The 26952-nt window shown below is 46.2% G+C and overlaps 1 protein-coding gene and 1 long non-coding RNA gene across 4 annotated transcripts; one reads left to right on the top strand and one right to left on the bottom strand.

Annotated features, from left to right (window-relative positions):
* The first annotated feature begins 31 nt into the window (after nt 1–31).
* On the top strand, nt 32–26916 carry LOC105830883. 3 transcript variants are annotated; one of them, XM_012670549.3, is made up of 4 exons: nt 33–1561; nt 15031–15150; nt 19655–19863; nt 23108–26916. In XM_012670549.3, exons 3-4 carry the CDS (start codon nt 19682–19684, stop codon nt 25413–25415), a joined length of 2490 nt encoding a protein of 829 aa, XP_012526003.1. In that variant the 5' UTR covers nt 33–1561; nt 15031–15150; nt 19655–19681; the 3' UTR covers nt 25416–26916. The 3 variants fall into 3 exon arrangements, with proteins under 3 accessions (XP_012526005.1, XP_012526003.1, XP_012526004.1); XM_012670550.3 differs by lacking the exon at nt 33–1561 and adding an exon at nt 8934–13535; XM_012670551.3 differs by lacking the exon at nt 15031–15150 and having other exon boundaries at nt 32–1561.
* Nucleotides 21411–23101, bottom strand: LOC114254697. Its single transcript, XR_003626018.2, has 2 exons — nt 21891–23101; nt 21411–21821 (listed from the first exon to the last, which is right to left on the bottom strand). It is a non-coding gene; the product is annotated as an uncharacterized LOC114254697 (long non-coding RNA).
* Nucleotides 26917–26952: the final 36 nt, after the last annotated feature.

The following is a 26952-nucleotide window of genomic DNA, read 5'->3' as shown; positions in this document are numbered from 1 at the left end:
TTTCTTTCCGTCGAGATGAGAATTTTTCGCTTTATTTATGCGACGTTTCGTGACACGTACGTCTTTGGGCATTTGCGGTCGCGGGCCCCGCGGTCGGATGCGATTTCAACCAGTTTAAGCCGGTCGATTCCTAAGGCATACGGGGACCGTCTCGCATTTAGCGGAATGCTGGTGTGTGCGCGGCAGTTTCCTTCTTTCTTTTTTTTTTTTAGGAATTTATGCGGCACTCACGTGCTCCGTCTACACACCGCCTTTCGCGAAATCGTTTTTACACGCGTATGTGTATTTGCGATGCTCGTTAAACCACCGCGGCCATCTATACACAACCCGGGCTCATGTGACCGGCAATTTGTATCGACGTACAAATTCGCGATTTGAACAGGCGGCCGGGAGATACGCGTCATCGCGAGATTCCAAAATGGTAAATGCGGTAATGCGAAGCCAGCCTCGCGTGCGTAAGAAAAGGAGCGCGATCACGCGCGCGTTACGATCATCTCCCACGTGTGTGCGCGTGCGAGAGAATAAGAGACACGAGGGAGACTCTGGAGTTCAATTCGAACCGATAAACGGCTAACGAAGCACCGGAGTGGAGTGCAGGAGACAACTGCGCGCCATGACCTTCCCATTCGCCTCGATCGGGTGACAAATCGCGAACTTTTCGTCGCGATCAGTTTTCTTTTTATGCCAAAGGGCAAAAGTCTGTCGTCGTCGTTAAAGATCGGGGCGAGAGTGGGGGTGGAGGAAAGAGTCCAAAGCGTGTTGGAAGGTTTCCACTGATGCCGTTGCTAGGTTGCGGTAGGCATCCCATATACGGGCGAGACAGAGAAGGGAAAGGAGAGACAGAGACAGAGACAGAGAGAAGGGGGGAGTAGGAGGCGAGAGAGAAGAGAGACGGGCGAGCAGAGCGAGAAACTCGAGACAAAGAGAGAAAGAGCGAGAGAGGGAGGGGGACGGTGTCGCGCGTTTCGGCCAGTCTCGGCGGCCGGTCGCACGGCGATCGGGCGTGCTCGTCGTGGCGGCGGCGGTTCGGGTACGGTACGATACGGTACGCTCTGCTCGCTCGCTCGCTCGTTCGCTCGCTCACTCGCCTCACTTCAGGCAGGTTCAGCGGCTCAGTTCAGTCCGTTACGGTGCGTCGCGCGGCGCGTACGGTGGGACGACGCGCGTTTCTTCCACGTCGACGAGGGGTAGCGCGTGCACACGCGGGGGGGGGGAAACGCGTCTCTTGTGGCGTCGCTGCGGAGGGCGCGGAGGGCGCCGGGGAGTCCCCTCTATCGAAAGCCACCCCTTTCTCTCTCTCTCTCTCTCGCTCTCCTCTTTGTTTCTCCGCCGGGTAGCACCTCGCGTACTCGGAGCACACGCGTCCCTGACATGCGGCCGGCGAGCGCCAGGACGACGAGCCATTGTCCGTGCCGTTTGACACTCGGGGCAACGGCCAGCCGCCGCGCGGGCGACTACTCTCCCCGCCTCGTACGAGCGAGCTGAACTCATCCGCCTTGTGGTGCGAGCCTACACCTGCGAACGGAGGAGGCTGCCGCTGAATCGCGGGGATATTTCTACGGTGAGTACCCACTCTTCTTCTTCTTCTTCTTCTTTTTCTTGTCCTCGTTCGCGTCAGGCCCGCGACGCTGACAGTCCCCCATCTTAACCCTTCGCGCTCACGACGCGCTCGTCGTTCCCTCTAACATATCGCGCCAATTATCGTGTCATCACGCGATTTCTATCATCGGCTCTAGGCGCCTAAGAATTCGCCGTTTCTCGTTCGAACGTCCTCCTTTAACACGCTCGATAAAGCTCTCGCTTCTTTGAAACTCTCGGTGCTTCGCCACGAGCTGCCTCTTCGTCGCGGAAACGGAAATTATCTCTTTAGAATCCGCGAGGCGCTTACTTACTCCGAGAGAGCTCGCGATCTCGGAGCACACGGTTGCGTCGTCACTTTCCCGCTGTTGAAACATATTACGAAAGTGCGAGTTTCCTCGTCCACGCCTAAGCTATGCAAATGCGAGAACCGCGATGACATTAGGCGTAGTGTGCCTCACCGGCGGGGTTTCCCCCGGCGAGTAATACCCGTCGCTTTTATCCCATAAAGGCCATGGACGGCGAAGCACTCGCTGTGCTTTCCGTTCGAGAAATTAATTTTTAAATATGCGAAGTCGCGGTCGGTCGGTCATGCTTTTGAACGAAATGCTGGTCTAAAATGTCAAGTTTTATGACATAGAGATACCGCGTATCGGAATGCGTTAACATAAATTAGAATAGATAGTTTTAAAATGTAATCGTAATTTTTTTTCACGATTTAATCTGTCCCGTAATGTTAGTTTGACAATTTTTTTTTATAATCAACGATTTAAGGGGACTGTAATTACACCTGAGGAAATAGGGATAAACTTCAAGAACTGTTTTCTTTCAGAGAATTATTTTTAATAAAATTATTATATATACATAAAAAATATAAAAATAATATAAAAATATAAACGTTTATCTATAAATTTATGTAATTGTTATTACGAAATTCTTAAAGTTGAAAACTTTAACTAGCTCCTGATGTTTTCTGTGATATGCGGATGTTTTTCCAACGATAACCACAGTAACCGCTGTTGTCTATTATCTGAAACAAAAAGTAAAAATATTTTCTTATTGTAAAAAGGATAAAAAAGAAATTAATTTCCGACGTAGCTGATTAGAAAAAATAATTTTTCGTAAAATGATGTCTGTCTGAATGTATACATTTTTAATTAATAAAAAAAGCTTACTTTTTCCAAATTTATAAAAATAAACTATGCATCGATGAAAGAAAAATATCCTGAAATGTAACAAAAATCTGATGAATCATGAAGAATATACATATACAAAATTATAATTTAATCGGTCAATTTGTTACCGACATCATTTTAAGAAAAAAACCTTTAAATTTCGCTGAAGGTATAACGATGACATAAAAATGTTTCCCCCACTCGTATTACTGAACCATCGATTCCTAGACCGTGCAATATTCTCCACTTTTTTTCCTCGGTTTTTTTTTCTCTTCGATTTCCATTACCCGTCTAGGGTGTGCGCGTGCAGTTCCTTAAAGATGTGTACCACGTCGATATAGAAACTACGAGGAGCCTTTGAACGCGGAGGGTGGAAAAATACGCGCGCTCGTTTATCAGCCTCGATTTATTCCACATATACGTTATATTTCTATCCGCGGCGGCTTTGCGCAATCTGTCAAGAGTTAACATTCGAAACGCTCGGTTCCGTTGCAACGTGCCGACGATGACGGCGGCGCAACGAACCGCGACGTTTCTCCGCGCGGCCGTTTCTTTTTCTCCTTCTTCTTTTTTTTCTCTCCCCACCCCCCTCGCGTCGCGAAAATAAAAGGCGGAAGGCTCCCGCCGGTCGACGACGGGCGTCATCGCGTAACGTCATTATTCTTAATGGCCCGTGTCAAAGTATTCCGAAATATCTGAACGAGATATTTCAAAATAGCGCGTGACGGATGCGTGCGAGAGTACGTGAAAAAGAATCGGGATACGGTCGGCGCGTGCACGGCCGAGAGATTAGCGGGACGAGCGAGGGGCACGTTCGCCGGAGATTCCCCTCGCATTTTACGCATTTTTCGCGATTGGGACGTGTACGATGTAAATCCCCCACGTAAAGACCCGCGCCGTGAACGGGATCAAGATCGCCGGAGCTCCGAAGTCCGGTGACGGCGCGAGAAGCGTCGGCGCGCGCGTTTAGAAAGTTGGGATTTATATGCGAGCTTACGTAATAACATTTCGTTCAGGATCGCAGCCAGCCGCGAACGACCTTTGTCTCTCGCGCAACTCTTAGCTGCTTAGACCGTTCGCGTACGGCCGCGCTCGGCTTTCGATTATACATCTCCCCGGTTTCTGCCCCGCGCGGAATTTTCGCGGTTTATTTTGGTACGCGGATTATATTATGGCCGCCCGAGAGAGTGCCTACGAGTGTTTTGCGTTTTCGGCCTGTGTGTGCATCGCCGCCGCCCGATCGAGAATTTACAGCACGCTCTGTAACTGTATAGCGAGCGAGGAATATATTTTTACCCGCGCCAGAAAAATCAACGACCGATCTCTCCTACGTGTCTCTTTGTGCGTGAATCTCGGAAACTGCACCCTCTGATTCGATCAACGACTCGCGAAATTATTAATTTTGTTTAGTGTCGTTTTTGTGTCCCTTTGTTGAGGGTTTTTTCTAAACTTGAAATTTAGTACTGTTTCTTATATATTTTTTCAAATATTAGAAACGGCACTTTTGGCAATTGTTTGCTGAGACAAAAAGAAATTCAAAAAAATTCTATATAAATTTATGTTTACGAACTTTAACAAGCAAGTTGAAAAATTGATTTCTGCAGAAACAGCGAATTTTATATTTTTTTCTTTTTTTAAAGACCTAAAAATGGTAATTTTTATTTGATTGTAGTTTGAACGAGAGAGAAGAATGTTGTGAATATCTTCTAAAAATTTTTGCGTCTGATTAAAACTAGATGAATTATTATCGTGGCAACAATTTTGAAGAATGTTTTAAGGGAAGTACGCTTAAAATTTTGAATACTAAATAAAACCTTCTACTAATCTCTTTCTTTAATCTGGTTTCTATCTCGTGATTCAAACTATTAAAAATACACAGAGAGAAAGATTTCGTTCGCTTTAAAAAACCATTTTGTTCGATTATTCCAAAGCATCTATAGTTCTTTGTTTTTAATCAATTTTATACACATTTCTTTAGATTAAAACTAGATGATTTATCGTGGCAACAATGTTGGAGAATATTTCAAGGAAAACACGCTTGGAAATTTAAATTACAGTTTATACATTAATAAAAACTTCTACGAGTGTTCGCTTCTTCCTTTAATCTGTTTTCCATCTTATGGTTCAAACTATATTAAAAAGTACCTAAAACAAAATTAATAATAATTTCTCTTTTCAAATCTAACGGCGAGGGTCATCTTGAAAATTTGCACGAAACGCGCATATCAATTGTAATCTAAAAATTACGTAATCGAGATTTCAATGATTGCAATATCATATGTCCTTGCTATCGCGATTGTTATTGCGATTGAAGAAGAAGACAACGTTCGTCGCGTTAAACACTTTTTTGTAGAGATCCATGACACATTTATCGCGATATTACCGCGACCGGTATTATCCAGGTATTTCTCCGCTCTCGGTCTTTATGTATCATTTCCACTGAAAATGATTGGCTCGCTGGCGGCTCCGCTCGCATAATATTCACGACGCCGCGTACTTATCGTCTCGGCCTCTACAAATCGATGTCTCGCGGATATGCGAATCGCGGTTGTTCTCTACAAGTCAAATGAGAGTCATTTATATGATTCCGCGGCATCTGTACGACGTTTACATTTAAGGAAGGTGCACGTGATGATTCACGCACGGTACTTCGCATGGTGCGTTAGGTGCTGCTGCTGCTGCTGCTGCTGCTGCTGCCGCTGCAGTCGACTGATGTCATCGTTAGCGATGTTTTCCGCGCGCGTCAAGCAGTAAAAATACTATGATGCCGTTACTTTTGTTGGTAAAAAGAATACGACTTCTCTTTTGTCTTTTCTTCTTCGTCCGTTTCGTCATATCGCACGTCGGGACGCGCGAGGCTGAACGAAAGCGAACATCCCGCGAATCTGCTTATCGGCAACAATAAGCGACCGGCTGATAGCCGATAATTACGAACGCCTTAAAGAAGAACGGTACGGATCTCATTGCAAATTCCGCCCCCGCTGATTGACGTCAGGAGGAGTTGTTGTCTAAAAAAATTTCCATCAGCGCCGGACACGACCGAAAGTGCGAGATACGCGCGGTTGCTCCGGCACCTATACCGTGCGAAATTAGCCGGCTGATCGCGCTGGAACTGCAGATGAGCGGCCCGATGTCCCGTTATTTTCGTTACGGGCGATCTTTTAATAGAGTCTGCCATTAAGAATTCTTTCGCTGTGCGATTTCGTTCCGTTTCGCCTCGCTCTCGCTACGCGCGTTCGCCTCGCGCGCGACCGAGCGAAATATTTGCCGCGCGAAGGACGCGCAAAAGTTTCAAGATCGGTTACAAACGATTACGGGGGAGAGAAAAATCTGTCGGCACCAGGAAATCGGCGAGATACTACAAGGATCCGTAAACTCAAAGGAGCCAGTCCGCGGAACGGAGAATCAAGGCTGCTCCCTCGCGCATGGCAGCCAAGGATCGCGGCTCCTCGCGAGGCTCTGCTCCTTCCTCGACTTTTCTAAGCGGCAACGCAAATAGAAACCCGATAAATCTACTGTTATGTCGTATAATTACGGCTCGCAAGTAAAGAAAGTCGAGAGTGCGCTCGCGCAGTGAAAGTAACGCGCAACTCCGATAGATTAGAGCCCCGTAAACGCGTGTACAGCATGGTGTGTACGCCGCGACGCATTTTACGCGCTCCTTTGAATACCTCGTCCGTCGCTCTTATTCCCGCGTCTCTCTCTCTCTTTCTCTCGCGAGGTCTTTCCCGTCGCGCTCTCGACGACTTTAATCCAATTCCCCAGATCCGCGAGTCAATTACCGCCGCGCCGAGCGCGTCATTAATTATCTTCTTGACGTTTGACACACGCCGCGCGGCGGGCTTATCTTCGGTTTCCATTATAGGAGGAAAAACGGGAGGAGGGGTGTGCTGGGTCGAGAGCTCTGGGGTCTTGGAAAAGTACCGTTACGTCCGTTACAACATTTCCACGCGATTATCTGCGAAAAGCTCCGGCGCGATTTCCCTCCCCCGCGCGCCGATGCGGTCGGTGTTAATGCCTGATAAGAATCTGACCCGGTCAGCAGTGATTCTCATTCGCCTTAACCCAGTTCCGGGCGACCAGCTGGCGACCTGATCTGGGCGCGGACCGCCGATCTGTGCCGTGATTACGGGGGCCGCGAATCGTGCCGGTAACGATAACGAACAACCCGGCGCAAAATGCGCCCAGCGTGCCATTGTTGCCGCGCGGAGTTCGCGTTAACGTTCGCCGTTATTGGACCGACTCCTTCGATCTCTTCGACGATTCGGGAATAATGCATCGGAGTCGCGTTAATCAGACGACTCGAAACAGGCCGCGCGCGCACTTCTCTCGGTGGTAAATCTGTTTTAATTCACAAGCGCGTTTCAACGGCGTTTCTCTGAGCGGTCATTAGCGCTACACTTTACGGCGAACGGGCGGCGTATCTTATTGTCTAAAAATACCGCGCGATTCCGCAATTACGTGTAGAATCAGTAGGGTTCTTCACAATTTATCTGAGTCGCTGTTATTTTTATTGAACGGGGCACACCAGGGAGAAGATCAGGAGAGCGCCGCGCGTGATTTTAATGGAGTGCCCGATTGGATTTGCAGTTAAAGATAGCGCGGTGTATCTGTTTAGAACGTTCTGTCGTAGAAAAAAAAAAAAATGACAATGTGAGGTCGGGAGACCGCGCTAGACAAGGGCAACGTAACAAGGGTTATGTGCCGCGCGATACGATAAGCTGCAATTTTTCCCCCGGCGCCGCGGAGTAGCCGCAAATAGCCGTTGAAACGATTCGCGAAGCGGATTAAGGAACTTTCCTTCGATTCCTGACGACGAGGAGGCACGATCCCCGATAGCGCAATCGCCGCGAGAGCCTACGTAACAAAGTCCAGGAATAACAAATCCGTTTGGCATTCGATGATTTGTACAAAGTAAATTTCCTCCTCCTGCTCCTCCTCCTTCCGGATCGACTGTATTTAGCTCTCGGTGTGTTTCTTCGGCTTTCTCTCTCTCTCTCTCTTGTAACGCGCCGGATTCCTCGAATTGTTGCGCTCCGTATCGTCCCAGCCCTTATCAGCGTTTACCGAGGTGGTTTACCGAGTATCACGCGGGTTACGTGAGAAGCGGATGATACTCCGAAACGATGACGCGCGTCTGTAAACTCAGCAACGCCCAGATAGTATGCGTAAGAATTGCATCCTAAAATAAATTCTCCCGGCGCGAATTCGTTGAACTGTCCTGTGTATCCGTTCACTCTTTCTCTCTTTTACGTTTCATCACGCGGCGAGACGGAGGAGACTGGTCCGTGTCGTCGGGGTGTCACGATACGTCGCAATACCGTCGACGATAAGAACGTAATTCCAATACGCGTTGCATATCAGTCGGTCCGGATGAAGAACTTATGAGGGGAAGTACACCAATCGGATGTTAATCCGCCTATTAAAGCTCCCCGCCGAACTAATTATAGCGACCGGTGATTAATGCGACTGTTGGCCGCATTTGTTGACTGCCTGACCGATGCTAAATCATTCGAGACACGGTTGAAATGGGAATGTCGCACGCCAGAGCATTAGATCATTCCGCGGAGCGAGTCGCCAGGATTAGTATTCAGATCCGATTCTTGTAGGTGACACTTGGATCTAGTCGAAGTAGGGGAAGGTGATGTTCCTCTGATCGGTTGTATCTTTATGGATATTTAATAATAAAAAGAACGACGTTGCTATGAAGAATCGTTTATCATTTATTCTTTGAGTATATGTAAGTAAGTGGTTTTAAAAGTATTTTTTCTCATTATCTAGAAAAAATTGTTTAAAATTTAACAGTGCCAATCTTAACTTACAATTTATGAAACCAAATGTAAAATGAGGAAACGTATATCTTTTGCAACGGATCATAAAAAGGAAAAGCAAGAATACTTTGTTAAGATTGAATTTGTAATGTGGAATTATTCTATTTTCCTTGCATTATTTTATTGCGTTCTAATAAAATTTCATACATTTTATATAAAGTTTCACATACGCTGTACAGAAATATATTAAAAATATAAATATAAATATACATGAAATTATCTTAACTTCTTTTTACACATATTTTTTACATATACAATATATTTCTGGATACATAGTTTGTTTTTAATATAAAAAAATATTTATATAAGAATAATATAAATGTGAAAAATATTAATATCAATACTTGAATATTTTAAAAGCCTGGCGATTTTAGATACCGAAATGACTTGCACGATGAAAAATTCGTTCAAAGATACTCTACGAATATCCTGACATAATAATCGTTCTGAGATCATCCTAGACCTTATCATTCGCATAACTTCGTAGATCGCCAACGATATCTCAAGAGCGCTTATAAGTATTTCCTTCGAAATTATCTTTTCGGAGATAATATGCCACAAAAACAGAGAGACGATAGGCCGAGCCATTATCGAAGGTAATCTGCAACAACCTTTTGACGTGCCGGTATGCCATCTTGATACCGTTTCAAATACCTTATGAATTATTATCCCACGTGTGACTCGATAAATCATAGTCGACATTTCGAGAGAGGGGGAGAAAGAGCAAACGGCCTTTGAGTATTTTCATAAAAGCGTTATCAATGTTAAATTCCGAAAACGAATAAGATAACGAACGCGGACGGATATCGAGGTTGATTCACACGGCACTTCGACGTGCGCGACCTCGAGCTGTGCGATCCCTGCGCGCGATACAGCGTTGCGCTTTGAATATACGTGTCATTGCGATTTAGCGGGAAAATTAGCGTGGAACGGTTTACACATACTCCCCCCCTCTCCTCGCTTTCCATTAAAAAGAAGTTAATACACGGAGATCGCGATCGCACGAGACGATTAACGCGAGGACGCGCGACGCGCCGCGCCAGTCGGATCGATTTCGCGCGCGTATCGCCGCTCTTTTTTTTTTCGCTCGAACAAAATACCTTTGTTCACCGCGCTCTGAATTTCGTCGAAGTCGGGCGGTCGATGCGTTCTCGTAGCGCAATTGTTCCACTCTTGCATGCGCTCTCTCGCAGCGCTCGCGGGCTCGCTTATTAATAACGGCAGGCCGCGTGGTGCATTTGCGCGAAATTTTAAGGCGTTAGATGCGGCGTGGGCGGCGCGCCGTGAGAGGAGAGAGAGAGAGAGACGATATTTCAAGATCGGCGACGAGATCCGTCGACGGGCGTACCAAACTAAAAGGTATCGACCTTGGTGTCGTCGCTGACACGGCTGACGCGGCTAAAGGATAAGCGGTAGCCGCGCTTTACCGCTGACAATGGAATATAAAAATAAGATGTAAAGGGAGAGAGAGAGAGAGAGAGAGAGAAGTAGAGAGAGGGCGGTAGAGGAAAATACCGCTGAAAATTGCAGCGTGCAAGGTCGAAGTGTATTAAATCCGTCGCATACGGGCCCGCTGTCAGATATTAATTGCCGCCATCGTAAAAATGTGGAGCTGCCTCTGTTCTCCGCAAGTGATTTCAATTTATTCTGCCTTAAAATTCCGTAAGTTCGGTACTTTGTTCCCTCCGTTCGTCCTTCTCTCTCTCTCTCCCCTCCCTCTCTCTCTCTCTTTTCATCTTCGATGCTGTCCGAATCGTAGCTGGTGATCGGTGGCATAAAGAGGTTGCAACACGAGTTACGCGCGAGTGGCCGCGAGCCAGCGCCCAAGGTGCTAACAAGCCTATGAAATGACGTTCCGCTGATATCCGTCCGTGGAATTCGCTAATTGGGAGATTCGAGGCGCGCAAGCCGCGGCGGTTGCGAAACGCCGTAAGCTCGAAAGGAAAAAAAAGTTACTCGCGGAATAGAACGGAAGGAGCTTTTTTTTTTGCCCGAGAGGACCGTGAACTTCCGCTCGCACTCTGGAGACGACGAAATGGCAATCCTCTTTCTCTCCTTCGGAAGAAAAAGAAGCAGAGTACATCCGCTTGGAACAGATTGCAGCGCGTTCGCGTCAAGGAGTCATCGATTCCGTCTCGAGTGATTCACGGAGTGGTCGGTTCAATGTTTGCTTTATACCCTGAGAGAAAGGTCGAAGTATCACGTTGTAATTTTTTTGTAATTGTAATTTTTCTCCTCGATGTTTATTGATTCCAAAGAAATCTGATCGTGATGATGAAATTATACATTTCTGCGAAATTTATCTCTTTCCTTTTAATTAATGGATTTATTTATTATGTATAGAAATAAAATTTTATTTCGCTGTATTTAAATTAAGATTTTTTTCAGCGAAATAGATTTATGACCCAATTATTGATTTTTAATCTTTTTCCAGTGCTTATTTATTTTTTTCCTGACATTTTTGAGAACCCGCTATGCAATATGTTTGACGAATTCAAGCAAGTCATTGCATCATTGTGAAAAATTGTTTGCCTATCATGGCCGAATTGAAATTTCCTTCTTTCTCGATAGGACAATCGATAGCGGATATCGTGCTCCTCGGGTCGCGTTGTTTCGGAAGCAGACGTCGAGCACGTCCGAAGCGAGAAAATAAGTTTCGGTGATGTCAGAGGCACGTCGATGTCGGAAACCCGCATCGTAGGCCGCCCGCTGCGTTCGTTCCTACAGTTCCTAGCTCTCTTTGTTCGTTGGTCTATAAGAGAGCGCACTAAAATTAATACGCTTTCTCGATAAATATTTTCGCCTTATCGGGGGAAGAGAGAGGCCTAGAATTCCAGATTTGACGGTTAAAATGTACAATGCGGATATTTAAAGTGGCTCTCGTCCCTGTTTGACTCTCTTTGTTTGCCGACGAGAGCTAGCGAGTGTCAGAATTATATCGCGCTTTCTCAAGCGATACCGTTAAGTTTACCGAGAGGGAAGACGACGTGTCCCTCGGCTTATCGTGGGATAGGTGACTCAGATTTTCCGTCGGGATTTTTAAGATAAGAATTTGAATAAAAAAACTTTGCCAGGACGGAAAACACAGAAACTGTGGTAATTCTAGCGTGCATATTAATAAGCGTCAAGAAACAGGTATATGTTTACACGTGCGCGATTATTAGACTTTAAAAGATGTATCACGTCGAATGACATATTGCGACCTTACGCGGAATAAGAAATATGTAACGGCATCATTCCTATTAAACGGGTGTATAATTATTTTAATGGAATAATCGACGTGAGTGGACGCCTCGTCGTAACGGTGCGTATGTACGGTGAGGCGTCTGCTTTTTCCTTTTTCTTCCTTTTTTTTTTTTATGCGGGCAATTTGTAAACGCGTTATTTTACGCGTTATTTACGCGATTATTACGCTTATCGGCGTTTAAGACACGGCGCGAGACATGGGAGACAAGAAAGATTAGCGCGCGAGCTAAAAAAAACAAGCAGCGTCATGTACGTATAAAGATACACTTTTACGGCGGTATGTCGTCAGCGGTAATAGTAATATCATATCCGCGGAATATTTCGCTGACTTAGGCGTATACCGACCGGTCGTTGGAAATTCTCGTCGTTGTGATCGCAGCAATTTATATGTTAAAATTATTCATATTCTTCCGGCAGATGGGAAAAGACATATAGACTCTCTCTTTCTCTCTCTCTCTCTCTTTCGGAAGAGTATATATTTTCGAGCTTAACGAGCGTGATGTCGTCCGCACGCGACTCCGCGTGAAGGATAAGGAACCCACGTGTCGGAGAAGAGAAACGGTAAATGCCGGGGAATTTGGAACATCTCTCGCGTCCAACCAGGAAATGAAGCTGTATTCGGCGACACTACGGCTCGCGCGCCCACGAGCATCATTCTCGCAGCCGTGTGTCGGGACTATTTAATTCTTTCTTCTTCTTCTTTTTTTTTTATGTTACGTTAGACCGATATGAATTCGAGGGCGATGATATAATATCTGGGAAGACCGTGCGACACGCGTCATAAATTTTTTTTTTCTCTCTCTCCTCCTCTCGAGATAACGCGGAAGTGTCGGGGAACGCAGATGACAGAGCGACATGACGGTGACATAACGATAAATAAGCGATTCGAGGAACAAAGACGAGAGACGATGACTCCGTTTCCGCGTCCGCGGGCGGTAAATTCATTAATCTTAATTACGTGCGCCGCGTCAGTAAAGAGATGACTCGTAAAAAAAGCGCAGGGTTTCGCATCGGTTTCGTTGATGTAATCGATCGCCGCGACGATACGATGCAAAAAGTGGGGAAAATGCGCAAAAAGAAAATACGTCTGCATCTCGCGCAGAGGAAACACTGTTTCAGCTGTACGATCTTCGTCTGTGACTGGCGATTAAAGACACTATTTATGCCTCGCAGATCTCAACCGTGCACTTTTTACACCTGTCTTCGTTCTTTGATGCATTAATATCACTTTTTTTTCTCTCTCTCTCTCTCTTGCGCGCGCGCGTTTCTCGACTAGATAATCGCGCGAGACGCAAGGCATAATCTCGCGAGATTGCATTGCAGTAAGACGCTTTATCCGAGGTCGATAAGATATAATATTGGCTCTCGGATAATCATACGATACACTCGCACACGCGGTGTACGAACATTAGCGCTAAATATAGGCGACCCCCACTCCCCGCTTTCTTTCCTAAAGTGATTTTTAACATTTCGTCAATGGCGCGGTCCCTCAGTCACACACGTTGCTTGCTCATGGTGCCAGTTGCGTCTCACGAGACGTCCGAGACACTTGCGCTCGACGACTTTTTATTCGCTTTTAATTAGTCGGTTAGAGTGACAGTTTCGCGTGCACGATTCGTCCAGCCTCTCGAGAACTTCGGGCGAAAGCGAACTCTCTCAAAGGCCGATCCTGTTTACGAATGGATTTTGATTTACGCTGCGTGGGGTGAGTTAAAGAATTTTATACATTCTCGTTGGTTTCGCGCAATAAAAATCGCATGAATCCGCGGGTGCTGAGATTTGTTTTCTCATGCGATTTTTTTCGCGAGCAGTTTGTTTTTTCTCAAAACGAATTTGTACCTTCCGGTTTTGCGGAGCGAAATAACGCGGGTGTGTTGACGTCTCTCTCTGGATGTATGCTTTTTTTCTTGGCGCGCGTAATAATTTTACCGTGTTTTTTAAGATTTTATCGACATTTATTATTATTCACTGTTAAATATGAAAGGGTCAAATTTAAACCAATTTCTTCAGTTAAACAAGTTTAGTTATTTTTAATAATTGTGTATCGAAATTTAATATTTTAACACAAAACAGTTACATCGAATCAACACATTTCCGTATGCTTATAGTGAAAGAAATAAACTAAAAAAATTTTAATTTAGTATATTTTAAAAGTTAAATTATTTAACTTCAGTACCTTGGTTAAATTAACGATATTTAATAGGAGCAGTGACAACTTATCGGAACGATTAAAAATGACTCGATTTGAATGAAATTTGACACCATTAGATTTAACAGTCGACCTACAATTACACCGTCTATTATTATTCAAAGTTTTAATTTCGATTTGAGGCTTAATTTGTGCACTTTGAAATTTTCTCGCGGTACACGTAATTTTCCCCGAGAATTTTCCGTCTCAATGAATTTTCCGCTCGTGCGGTAATTTTGCCTTGAGCGCGACAGGGAATTACGTCAACAGAATTAATTCACGCGTGGTAATGAAATTTCCGAAATTAATCAATCGCAAGCGAAAGATGCAATGCCAGGTGGTATCTGGAGATGCCGGGAAAGGAGCATTATCGATGTACGACTTAGCTTCTCGACAAAATGTGACAAAATATCGTTTATCACCGGGTGGCTGCGCCTGTTCGAGTTCGCGAACGCACCTGTCGACTTATCGCCGTTGGGAAAACAGATTCGATAAATAATTAGTCTCGAAGAGGGTGTGTATGACATACGAGAGCGATTAAAATGCGAAATAAATCTCTCTCTCTCTCTCTCTCTCTTTCTTTCGCCTATTGATCTTGTACAATTGTTCATTTTTATCATCTTTTATTTTTTATTTTTGTGTTTTTATTATTTTTGTTGTTTTATTAATTTTTCCTCTTTTATTTTCTTATCGTTTTGCTCTTTTTTAAAGAGAACCTCTCTCTCTCTCTCTCTCTCTCTTTCCCTTCCTCTCCTCTCTCCCTCCCTCCTCTTTTTACCCCTTTGAGTATCTCGTTCGAATATCGCGTAAAAATCTTTCAAATTTTCCGCTGCATATATTTACATCACAATAACAAGAGATTCTTACGCAAAATCTATTTCAAGTTGCATCTCGCGCGGCTGTTCCGGCGTTGCGCGGTCGCGATTGACGATAAGAGAGAGGCTTGAGAAATACTGTTTATCGGAAGGCGAAAGAGAACTGAAAGAAATAATGCTTTTATTTTATCTTCAAGGTCTTCCCCGGGAGTGGAGCGCGGAGTGCCGATGCGAAGGGAATAATAGATCGGCGCCATGACACGCCCTTGTTGCATCGTCGAGATTGTTACCGTCGACTAGGTTTCACCGTATCTCCGGTGAGTTACCGGCCTCTACCCAATTTCTGTTAACCCAATTTCCAACGGCCTTCGGGATTCTCGCGCATTAGAGAGATCTCCGAGATATCCGTCGCCACTTGATAAATTGCGCGTCCCCCATGGATCGCTGCGTCTCGCCGAGATCTCATGGCGAAATCACGAAAGGAAAAAAAAAGAAAAAAAAAATCCAAGCTTTCGAAATAACAACGTCGCCCGACGCGTTGTTTTGTACGTAATATTGCGTACCGTTCTTGTTATGCGAGCGATAACTCCACGAGCGAAAGACTCGTGGAAGATTTCTGGAGTCTCTCTCTTCCTCTCTCTGGTCTGGTGGGGAACGGCGCGTCGCGTCGCGTCGCCGGCACGCGCGCACGTCGGGCCTAAAAACGAGGCCTGAATCGAGAGAGCCGCGCCGCTTATCGTGGTACGCCGCCGGAGGCGTATGTACGTCGTCGCCGACGACGTCGCCAATTTCCTCCGATATACGTACATTTCCGCGTACCCGCATCACGCGCCCGCCGACATATCGCGGTCCACGTCGCTCGCGGCACCGCCGCTCACGTGAGCGGCACGCTTCGCGCGCGGAATGACAATGACATCTGCTTCGGATTCGCTCTTGTTATCGCCGCCCGCCGTGCGCAATCGGGCATCCGCCCGGCCGGGATAATGAGAGACGACGGCTCGTGACTCCGTTTTAGATTTTTCCGCGCCATTCTCGCCTCTCGCCCCGGGACGCGCGCACAATGGCTGACGTTGTCGTCGTTCGATCGCGCGGAAGCGATTTCTCGCTTTATCGGGAGCCGGCAGCCGCGCGCTCGAATGGTAGCGCCGTTATAACGCGCACGGGACGCTTCGAAATTCGCATAGCAATCGACACACACGTGCGTCCGAGCCTTTTACAGCTCGGGAACCCGACGCCGACGAACGAACCGTCCAGGTTTGCCTTCCGGTCGAGCGCTAAGTGGAATACGAATCATCTTTAAAAGTCCCGAGGCAACGTAAAATTCGGTTGGAAGGGACCGTATTGTGAAGGGAGTTGCGAAATTGATTTTTCATCGGTTAAAGACAAAATTTACGATTAAGACCATTTGAAGACGAGACGATGTCGAGACGTTAGCAACGTTGCTGCTACACATGCGATAGCAGATTTTAATTTAGGTGATAGTAAATTTGGTATTTATTATCTTCTTACATGGAGAAAATTTTACAGTATAAAAATTACTATGTGTGTAGTAAGCAGTAAGCGTGAACCAACGAAAGAATTATTTAAAAATTTATATCTACTATGTTTTTTATTAAATTGTCAACAGTAGGAAAAAAAAAATATTTACACTACTTAATAATTCTCTGAAATTCCTTTTTACGATTTGTGACTACTGTGTCGTACATATAGTAATCTCTGGCATAAAATTTTCTCCGTATTTATGCTTCTCGTTTTTCCAGTTGATTTCTGCGGGGGCAAAATTTGTTTTCTGTCACACCGAAATATCGAAAATGTATATATCGTGAGAAATGTGACTTTTATTTTCCAGTATACACCCGCGGTATCTTACGTTTACGAGACCTACAATTTTTATTGCGGGACGTTATATATCACGAGGACGTTATATTTCGCTCGTAACACTACGGCCATACCGGTTATAAAAGGTGATGCACTCTAAGCGGAACATTCCCCTCACGCGCCCCGGGGAAGATACCGCGGAATAAAGACGAGCTAAAGACGAGGATTGCGCGCCTATTGCGCAACTAGGACGACGGGCGTCATATGTACGAAATGGTCTTCTCCCCCCGGCTCAGCTGTTGTTATCAGCTCGGTCCATAAAAGCACGAGGCATGGGGAGGAAAGGGGGAGGCCTCTGTTTGTTTCCATTGGCATCACGTCCGCGTTATGACGAGCGGCGGGATCGTGACACGACACGCGTCGCGCGATAATGCGATTTCGGAAATGACCGACCGACCGACCGACCGACGAGATAATGCATCGTCCGATCACTACTTCTTGGCCAGCCGGATCGTCCATTTCACGTGATCGGTAATTTCCGTGCGACGTTTCGTGGGAGTTTCGCTGAACGGAAATAAACTGTCCGCGCGAGGCTCATCGTAGATTGATGCCTTCGAGACGTTTTCTCCGTCTCTTTCTCTCATTCATTCTCTGAGCGGTAGTCTTGGACCGAGTCTTGAACCGCTGCCAGATTTCGCAGAGCGTAAAGGTTGATCGGCTGCACGCCCGGGATGATGGACACCACTTCTGTTTGGCTCTCCTCTTCACCCGTTATTCTCCATTACGGTAAAGAATTGCGCGCGAGCTTAGGTCCCATTTTATATCGCGCGAAGACTTTATATAGACTTTTCTCCCTCCATTTTCGTTTGTTCAAGAGGAAAAGGAAAAAGTATCCGCGTCAAACCCGGGACCATTATCGAGCAAGACCAATCTTTTTTCTCGTCAAGTTTAACAATAAGTAAATCTCGACGCGTGTCTTGCGGATTACGATATACTGATGGAATTCAGGTCATTGTCGTTTAAATATTTACAATTTACGACGTTAAATATTGGCCGTCTTAAACAGGCGGTATAAAGTCTAAAAATGGAAGATCACCAACTAATTAAATACCTCTGTTGTCGTGATTACATAGAGTCACGCTACATCATGTGCCAGGAAATTCGAGATTGATGTGATCTCGAGGTGATTATCTTGATAGTATATCGCGTGGTTAAAGAGATCGCGCCGCGACGTCTAAGCAGGCACTCGAAAAGCGGACGAGGAACACTTGGCGCGAATCGAGAGATAAGTGGAAAGATGCGCGTGATAAAGATTATTGACTTAATCGCGCGGTAGATCGCCGTGGTAACAGCCGTGCGAAAAGAAACGAGCGAGTGGATGGCGATAATATCGATCGAAAACATTAGTTGACGTCAATCGGGTATACAAGACAGAAAGAGAGAGAGAGAGAGAGAGAGAGAGAGAGAGAGAGAGAGAGAGAGAGAGAGAGAAAGAGCGTAAAAGAGAGGAAAGTCCTTTTATTTTCGAAACACGCCACATATCTTTGCGCTTTCTGCTTGCGCGCCTCGGGTGCCACGGTGGCGAACAAAGCGCGTTTTTTTCCTCCCTGTTAAAAGTTACAACGCGTGACGTGTAGTGCTGCAGCTTCCCGATCTTTTTGGATCTGTTTTATTATCCCGCCCAGGAAAATATAACCTTTAATTGCGAGAGAAAAGAGAGAGGCGGAAATAACTTCGCTGAAAAAAAGAGTCTTATTGAATTAATTGGAAATCTGGTTTGGTTAAACCTACCGGATTTTCGATTAATTCAACAAGACTTTTTTTCGGTGTAAGAAACGCAGACGCCGCGCTATATCGAGAAGACGTACGTTACCATTACATTTAACCTCGGTTTCCGTTCTCTCCTTTGTTATTTAAATTGTATATTTGTTCGGTTATTTAGACGCGGACCCAACAAAGTTCGCGGAGACCATCTTGTCGCACAAAGGGCATGTTTTTTTTTTCCTTTTACGCGCGCGCTTATCTTCGTCTTAGGATCTCCGCTGTGAGATCTCGATAGGTTTCGTTCATGCGCGTGCAATTGGGCGTGTGCGTGTCCACACGGATATTTTTGCAGCACGTGCGTACGGGGAAGTCCGTCTAAAAATATATGTCGACGGAAACTCCTTTCGCGTCGTTCCCGCGCTATTTCCTCGCGACGTAGCAAAGCTGACCCATTTCGAGAATTGCGATAGGAAACTTTCCCCAGCAATGGGAAATTGTTCAAGAAACAAGCGAGTAATTGAAGCATTAATCGCGCGATAAAGTAATCAACTTTCTTAGAACTCGTTTGAAATAAATTAATGTCGAATAAAATAACTTCTTTGACTCGCATAACCTTGGCACAACATTATGAACAGCGGTTGGATAAGTGAAAAATAAAAAGTTTATTATTTCAACTTAAAAATATTAACTTAGTTATTTTAACTTATTAATTTTTTCTCAAGTTACGAATTTATCTTGTGTAAAAGAAAAAATACATTTTCACATGTAAGAAACAATGTTTTTAAATTATTTTGTGGCGACTATTACGTCACAACCGCGTGCTGTGCAATAGCAAAAGTTTAACGAAAAAATCGAGAAGTTCCTCTGATGTAGGCAACCTTACACCGCCTGCAAAGGGAAACAGATGAAGAATCTAGAAGCGTCGGTCCGTAGGTATATAAGGAAAGGAAAATCTGGAAAAACATTCATTGTTACTCTGTGCTCGGCACTCGACACATTCGTTCGTTGCCTGGCATCCATCGAAGCCCTCGGTACATCTGTTTGCCATTCTTGTACTTGTAGAATAAAATGATAGTTTCAGTGTTACTCGAACCTGCGTTTTATTTAATTCGAATCGCGCATTCAACCCTGAATTATGAAACTAATCTAAATTAATTGAGGGATTAATCTTGAACTCGACAGTAAAGCAGACATCAAAAGGGCTTCATTGATGAAAAACGATGCCACGTTATGTTGCAGGCCCCGTAATACACTTATTATTTATGAATGGATGGAGCTGCGTCGGGAATTGGAGGAGGAGCGGTTGCGGACCTGGGAAATCTGGAAGGATGGTGGTACAATCCGGGGATCGTGGCCTGGAGCTTCGTCCTCTTCGGCTGCTTTCTCCTCAACGCGACTCTTCTGCTCGCGTTTCTCGTCAGGCCAGGACTACGTACCATCTCTAACAGGTCAGTAGAGCAGCGACTGTTTCGTGTCGGGAATTAGTTAAGTCGAAAATGTTCGAGTCGGACCTTCGATTTTGAAATTAGAAATTCTCACCATCCTCATTATTAATCCCTCGAAACTTTTATCTAACATCTCTTGCCACACACATCATGCTGTTTTTGCCAAACATTTCTTCGGTCGATGTCAAAAGAGAAACTCCGGATTACCGCGCGTTGCTCCGTATTGCATTACCCGGGACGGCAAAAAGGGATAATAAATAATAGACAAATAATATCGTTGACGTTGATGCGGTTGCAAAGTTGCCATCGAGTTGTCGCTGATAAACGGTCCCGTCAGTCACGCGCGTCAATTCTCGTGGGCGACAGTTTTTGAAATTCGTTTACGCGATCCGTTGACGTACGCGATGACGAACGTGGTCGCTGACGGCGAAGACCGCGAACGATACAAGGGACACCCGACATAAGTGTTACTGCAAATCGAATGCGAGAGTTCGCAAACGTCGCGCGCCAAACCGGAAATCAAATCAACGTGCGCGCGGGGGAGAGATGACGTGTAAATAACATATATAATAATAATTAGACGTCGCCGTGCCTTCGCATAAAATATACGCCGAGACGCCACGGTGATAAATAATAGATACGCTATACGTTTATTTCACGCGTTGTTGCGTTTTGTGCCAAGGTTAATAACCTTAATGTGAGCGTCGATAACGAGACGGCGTCTGCAGTTTTTTTTTTTTTTTTTTTTTAAATTAGTAATCGACCGAACCTTATGACTTTTTCAGTGTGATGAAACGAAATACCGCCAAAGCGCAGTAGTGTTCCGAAATAAATAGAAATTTGTCACGCAATATTTATATCCGCGACTTGCGGATGTGTTAAGATTAAGAACGCTTCAGCGAATTATTTTTTTGTAAGCTATATTTAAGATTTACGAGAAACGTCGTTGTACTTCTAGGGGGATATTTTTACACTGAAAAATAAAGGTCTTGCTGCACTAATTAGAAATCTGAAACAAATTCAAACAGCGTGTCTGTTAAAAAACGGACGAATTAGAAATCTTGTAAGTCAATTAAGTTCTAAAAAATCAAAGTTGGGGACGTAAAATCTGAACAGTCAGAAAAATGATCTTGCAACTTCAACAAAAATTATACGTATAAAAATTAGCTGAGGTAGATAAACGATTAGCAAATGCTATGATACGTATATGTATTGCACTTAATTAATCTAACTGACGGAAGCAAAATTTACAAATTCTATACGTGACAGCCAAAATTCTAGCAGATACAAAAATTAGCGATACATTTCGATTGCGGTATCAAGAAATCTAGCTATATGAGTTAAAAATTTTTCTGAGTGTACATTACGTGTACATAATGTAAATTATTTACATGCCATTTATTTAAATAATAATTAATGAATGTTTGACAATTATATTTCATTAAAAAAAAAATTATTTTACTATCATTATTTATTTTATTTCAGCATTAAAGTCAACTGCATTAACAATTTTATAATTTAATATTTTTTCTGTATTGTGTATTAGCTAATTTAATAATTTATATTGCTACATGAAAAATTTTGTAAACAATATGTAAATAACCCATGTACATTTAAAATTTACAGCATGATCGTGTATAAAATCTCAAGTCCTATTAAAATAAGCAGAAATTTTACAGAAATTATTGTGACAGAATGTGATTTTGAGCCATTCGTCGTATCGATTATAGCAAAATTTATTTTCGCTTGCGTTCGCGTCCTTCTGCGTGTGGACGCGATGTATTTTTCCAACGTGCCCATAAATAAAATAGCGATTTCTCGAGTCGTCGCCGTTTCTATAGACCGTACGAACCTCATGCCCCTCGTGGGACTCTGCCAGTCTAAATATTCCAGTTTGTGATCTCGTGTCGTGTCGCCGTTGACGCGACGCGTAATGCGGAAGGAGGTAGGGCATCTTCCTCCTGTAATTTTCATTGGAAATTTAACCGTCGCGCACAAATGACTCGAGGCAACGTATACAAGCAACGTACGTATAAATAACCGCTCGTACACGATACTGACACATTCGGATCGCGGGGTATTCACTCTTGTTTGCCGTACAAATAAAACTCCGTGTAAATCATTTGTGTCACGTCGTCGTGGAGGATCGTAACTGATGCTCCCGCAACGTCGCCGAGATGACGAATGTGATGTCAGCTCCCGTTTATTGAAGCGCGATTGAGATGGCGGAGACTCAACTAATTTCCGCGAGAGCACAGACGTTTGCAGTTGATATTAGTAAGCCGTATTAATAGAGCCCGCGCGATCCACTGGATCTATCATTGTTATTACGTAGACTTCCACCTGTGCCGAGCCAGAAAATCAATTACCCGCCGACTACCAAACTCTGGCAGGCGCAACGAAATGTAATAATAAACCCCGTCGTATTTTCAGAGCACTTCGTCGCCGTTAAACAAGTGCAACTCGAAACTGTGTAGCGTTTTCAGCATTTCCACCGCGTAAAAAGGAAAATTCATTTATTATCGCGCCGCCTCCGACCGCCTTGCGGAATAACGCGGACGTTTGTTTCCGGGCTATACTTAGATCAAAGCGAGCTTAAATTGACGGAATTTCGTTCGTTCGTTGATGTATTGACAGCGCAAACAGGTGAAACGGAACACCGCGGATCCTTTAAATATATCGCTGTTTTCCAAGACGAATTTGTCACATTGGCAGAAACGACGAATACAAAATCTATCCGTGCGAGTGGAGCAAAAATATCAGGCGATTCGAGACAATTTACATGATGACGTTCATGTTTGTTACACAATGATGTGGCTGTTAATTAAAAGCGCAGCAGAAAAATACAATAATAAAGGATACAAATAAAATTCCGTTCGCTTCTCTTTTTCAATGCCTTCTGTGGCTTTGTATCTATTTTCACGTCGCTTTTTATCGATCAATTATACGTTTGCATTTGTCTCGAGCATCATCAAGCACGTATGTGGGAATAATGCAGTGGAATAAACGCAATAATAAAATATTTCCCGTTCTTCTTTCCTCATCCGATTTCCTCTTGCATCTCGTTTTCTCTCGTTAAATGTGTTCTGATCCCAGCGATCTGTTACTCATAAAAATTCTTCATTTCCACCTTCCAATCAGTCGCTCCAATCATCGATCGCTAATATAAGACAATCACCCAGGTGTCGGGGACATTGTATCAACGTTCGACATGTTGAAGAAACGGTCTGTTTTGTCTCAATTTCAGATTCGTGATGAACCTAACCGTCTCGAATCTGCTGACGTGCGCTGTGCTGAACCCGTTGCTGATGATGGACGGTCCGGCGGCGGGAGGCGCGACACTGACGACGGCGTCCACGCCGGACGACGTCGCGTCGTTGCTCGGCCCGTCGACGTCGACGTTCACGTCGGCCGCATCGAGCAACTTCTGCGCGATATCGGAAGGCGCCACCGCGCTCGTCACCACGTCGTCGGTGCTGTCGGTCCTGCTGATCGCCGTCGATCAGTACTTCGCCGTGGTGGACCCGCTGCGTTACCGGGCGCGGATCGACAAGCTCAAATCGGCCGTGCTGATCGTCACCGTCTGGCTGGTCTCGGTGGCCTTCGGCTTGATCGCCGCCCTGAACCCGAGTCCGCGCAGCCTGTGGCTCTCCTGCGGCTCGACGTTGTCGAGCGGCAACGCGTCCTACCGCGAACACGCGCTCGCGTCAAACGTCACCGCGGCGACGTCGGCGGAGACGTCGATCGAATCCGCGTTCGCGTTCCTCGGCAACGGGACGAGCGAGGAGGAGGGGGAGGAGGAGGAGGTGATGGTGATCGACTCGACGAACTCCACCGTGTTCTGCGCCACGGGCAACGATTCCGTGACCTACGGACTCATCTACGCGCTCGTGCACAGCGTGTTCGCGTACCTGCTTCCGTTCGCCGGTATCTGCTGGCTCTACTGGAGGATCTACTCGGCCGCGCACCGAAACTCCGAGAGGACCCGCAGGACCGGCTCGCGACCGATTCTCTCGTCGGGCAGCTTTAGCGAGGACCCGTACAGCTACACGAAGGCCCAGCCCGTCGACGTCTTCCCCGAGGAGTTTCGCAGAATACCCAAGATCTCGAGTCTCTCGTCCATCGACGAGACGAGCGAGACCGCGCACTCGGCCAATCAGATATCACGCCGGAAATCCTTTTCGTCCTCCTCGGACGCGGTCGCGCAGACGGGGCCGAGCGACGAGAAGACGTCGTCGGGGATCGTCTTCACGGTGGGACTGCAGCCGGTCGAGGTGTCGCGCGATAACAGTCGGGATCACGGTGACGGTAATCCAACGGAGATGGCGGATCTGCAAACGGACTATCTCGTCGGAAAGGAGCGCGGAATGATCTCGTCCTACGAGAGTCTCGTCGCGAGCAAGCTGCGCGATTCGGAAGCGATCGCGGATCGTCGGAAGTCTTCGTGCGATCTGACGGACGAGATTCACGAAGAATCCTCCTCCAGATGGATCACCGGAGCGGACTCGAGTGGCTCCGACTCCGAGGACGATGAGCGACGTTACGATTACTTTGATTCCCTGAAAGTTCCTAGAACAACTCGCAAAATCGCGGACCGAAGATCCTCCGATTGTCTCCTATCGGTCGTCCGGTACGAGAGATCGGAAGGGCCACACGGTGACGTGGACGCGGAAGATCTCGAAGCGGGGGGCTCTTTCAAGACGACAGTCCGTTGCATCGACGAGGACGAGATCCCGGGTAAAACGATCGAACGGGAACGAATGCAGAGCGCAGAGACGCCGAATTCCAGCGGCAATGGCGCGGAGAACAAGAGATCGAGACGACCCAGTCGACGCTTGTCGCGACCCGGCATCTTCGATCCCGCGAACGTGGAGAGCGTCGGGACCAACAGCCCCGAGTCCTCGTCCTGCCTCCTGACGCCCGTGGTGACGATCACGCCGGCGCCCGGGAAACCGGGCACGCTGCACCGAGTGGCCAGTATACGCAGCACCAGCAGCTACATCAACTCTCTCAAGCACCGTATCAGCAACGGCTCGTTGTTCAGGTATCGCGAGGAGACCCGAGCGGCCAGGGTCAGCGCGCTCGTGATCGTAATGGGCTTGATCTGCTGGTCGCCGTACGTGCTGCTGAGCTTGATCAAGAACCTGCCGCCGTACTCGGACCACGTGTTCCCGCACAAGTACGACGTACTCGCGCTCAGCTTCCTGATCCTGGCCGCCTACGCGAGTCCGTTGCTCTTTGGCTATCGCTCCCGGCGGGTGAAGCGGGAGCTGCGCAAATTCTTCTGCTTCCACCGCGAGCTCTCGTACAAGAACAACCGCAGCCTGATGGCGAAGAAGGTGCTGAAGCGCCGGCACAGCAGCACCCTGAGTCAACTGGAGATGGATAACCGTTACAACATCTTCAACTGCGTCTACGGCAGGAGCAAGTGGCCCAAAGAGAAGGTGCAGTTCGTCCAGGTGCCGGACACCGCCCTGGCCGTGGAGACCTGCAGAAGCAGCTTCTCCAGCGGCGCCAGTACACAGATCTCCAGCACATCCACGGAGGAGTGTTGAATCGCGACGGATCCCGCGAGACTGCGCGGGATTCTACGCGGGATCGCGAGAGAACTGACGATTTCCTCGATGATCGACGCGATGATCATGCGGGAGAGAAAATACACGCGATGCAGAGGACGACAGCGTGAATCCCGCCTGTGTTTACGTACGTGGTACGAGAGACTTTGTGCGATCGAGACAATAAGAAGGCATAAGTAAATGCGGCTGGACAAAAAGGACAGTGCGTGCTTGGCCGACGTGTCGGGTCGGCGACATACTTTTGCGGCTCGTCACGGTCTTTAAGTGTTCCAGAGACGTCGTCGTCTTTTATTTTTGGATAATATGGTGCGAATGAGACCGAGTGACGCGAACGTTTGTGTACCGAGCAGTCGGCGGCTCGTCTTCTCTCCTCGTTCCCAATTCTCCTATATGCGAATCTAATTGTCGCGTCAAAGGTTCTTCTTCTTCTTCTTCTTCTTCTTATTCTTCTTCCGACAACACATTCTTTCGCTTATGTGTAACGAGATCTGATTCGGCACCATTCGAATAAAAGTTGCGTCGACGTGCAGTCGTTTTATTTCGAAAACGGCGCGGAGTTTCGAAAATTCGGCCGAGCCTCGAATAATATCGCGGTATCGTCGCCTTGCGCCGTAATCAAAATAAACACACAAACCTCATTGCGTCTCGCGGATTGGCAAACCGGCGCGTGAAACCGCTACTCTGTTTTAAACGGAAATGCCCGTTTTAGTATTAAGAGCATTATCACGCTAAGTCGTCAGGTGTTAGCCGGCTCGAGAAGTATTAGAGTTCGCCGAACCCGAAAGGAGGCTTTAGTCTTTACGCTTATTTTACGCACTACGTCCACACACGTACTTCCTCCACTCTCTCTTTTCTCTCTCCTCTCCCCCGCCCCCTCCCCACCATCCGGTTTCCGTACTGTACGTCTGTCGACGTAATTGCGACGGCCTCGTCCGGCGCACGCAGGTAATTCGATCTAGTTGCAGTGATGTGCAACTCTCTCAAGTTGCTATTTATTTCGCAGATAGCGTCGAACATCCGTACGACGTATGTAAATATATGTACACAGCATTTCTCATGACAAAACCTCTCGTCGAGAGGCGTCGCCGTGCCCCGACGAGAGGACACCCCCAGCGACTCTTCCCTCTTCTCCCCCGCGATCGTTTACTTTTGTACATTACAACGTGGTAGAGACTCGTTTATTTATATTAAATAATTTGTACATAGAAAAGTAGCGGGCGAATCTCAGGCGCTGCTAATCCGCGTAACGTAGTACCATTACTCGTATCCCGCGTAGCGTTTCCTCAGCGTTACCTACGCGGTCCGTATGTACAGTAGGACGTATAATGATATGTCATATTACCGTTTTGTATTATCCGCCATGGTGAAACTCGACAGGCTGTCTGTGACATGTGATAACACCAAAATATTAGCCACTTAATATTGTTAGCTTAATATTAATTTATGTGACTTTCTCAATAAAATACTTTTTGCGAGAATGCAACCTACGCGTGCGTGCGTAAGCCACTTTATGACA

The sequence above is a fragment of the Monomorium pharaonis genome, chromosome 11 (genome assembly GCF_013373865.1).
Source record: "Monomorium pharaonis isolate MP-MQ-018 chromosome 11, ASM1337386v2, whole genome shotgun sequence".
Lineage (NCBI taxonomy): Eukaryota > Metazoa > Arthropoda > Insecta > Hymenoptera > Formicidae > Monomorium > Monomorium pharaonis.
The sequence above is the reverse complement of the archived record's forward strand: the minus strand, read 5'-3'. Positions and strand labels throughout refer to the sequence as shown.